General features: G+C 44.1%; 1 protein-coding gene across 1 annotated transcript; it reads right to left on the bottom strand.

Moving 5' to 3' along the window:
* Window positions 1-53: 53 nt before the first annotated feature.
* Window positions 54-462, bottom strand: LOC109509190 (inter-alpha-trypsin inhibitor heavy chain H4-like; the record flags this gene model as incomplete). The annotated part of the gene is made up of 2 exons (XM_019859076.1): window positions 259-462; window positions 54-176 (listed from the first exon to the last, which is right to left on the bottom strand). Coding segments are annotated over exons 1-2 (327 nt in total), but the record flags the coding sequence as incomplete, so codon positions are not given.
* Between the last annotated feature and the right edge of the window lie 431 nt (window positions 463-893).

Raw genomic sequence — 893 nt, 5'->3', positions numbered from 1 at the left:
CTTAAGATGAGAAGAATAAGAAGGAAATTACCTTAATTGCTGTATTTCTTTGCCTCATGTCTTACCTCTGTGTCTGCATGCGTTTTGGTGACAGCGTTAGCCAGCGCGCCGGTGCTCAATCCACCTTTAACGGAGATGAAACTGATTCCTGCATTTTCTTGAATGTACACATCCACCTGAAATTTGGGATAAAGAAGTTGGACCAACGCACTGATTGCAGATTATTGAGCGGACGGCGCCAACGGGGGAGACACACACCTTGAAGTCGTTGACGGGCTGCATGGGGCGAGCGTGGATCTGCAGCTCGTACTTGCCCAGCGTGCGTTTGAGTAGTTCCTCGTAGGTGAGTTCAAAGGTCACCTTTTTGTGAGCGGCCACTGTCACAGAGGTCTTAAACTCTTCAAGAGTCCTCCCAACTGAGCTGTGAAATTTAAGCAGAGAAACACTGTAGCAGCCTTTCATTTATTTTCTGTCATGTTGAGACAATAACAACATCAACGAAAATGCTGGGTTGTTTTCTCAACCCACTCACTGCGTAGCCGTGGATTGGGTTGTTACCCAAGGCTGGATTCATTATTTTGACCCAGCAAATTAAATATTGATGACCTGACAACCTGGGTAGTATCTGGGTAGTTTTAACTCATCAATTTGCTGGGTCGAAATATTGACCAAATGTGCTGTATAATTAACCCAACACTAGCGCGCTTCCTTTTGGACCCAGCGCTAGGTTAGCCAACCAATTTGGGTTACTTTTATCCAAGCAGTTTTCTAGTGTAGCCCCCCGATGACTTTTAGCAAAAGACAGACAACACCCTGGATTGGTCACCAGTCAATTGCTGTGCACTTAAAGAAAGACAACCACATCCATATATATATATATATATATATATATA

The sequence above is a fragment of the Hippocampus comes genome, unplaced genomic scaffold (genome assembly GCF_001891065.2).
Source record: "Hippocampus comes isolate QL1 unplaced genomic scaffold, H_comes_QL1_v1.1 C16802832, whole genome shotgun sequence".
NCBI classification, from domain to species: Eukaryota; Metazoa; Chordata; class Actinopteri; order Syngnathiformes; family Syngnathidae; genus Hippocampus; species Hippocampus comes.
Note: the sequence above shows the minus strand (reverse complement) of the source record. Positions and strands in the feature narration are given on the sequence as shown.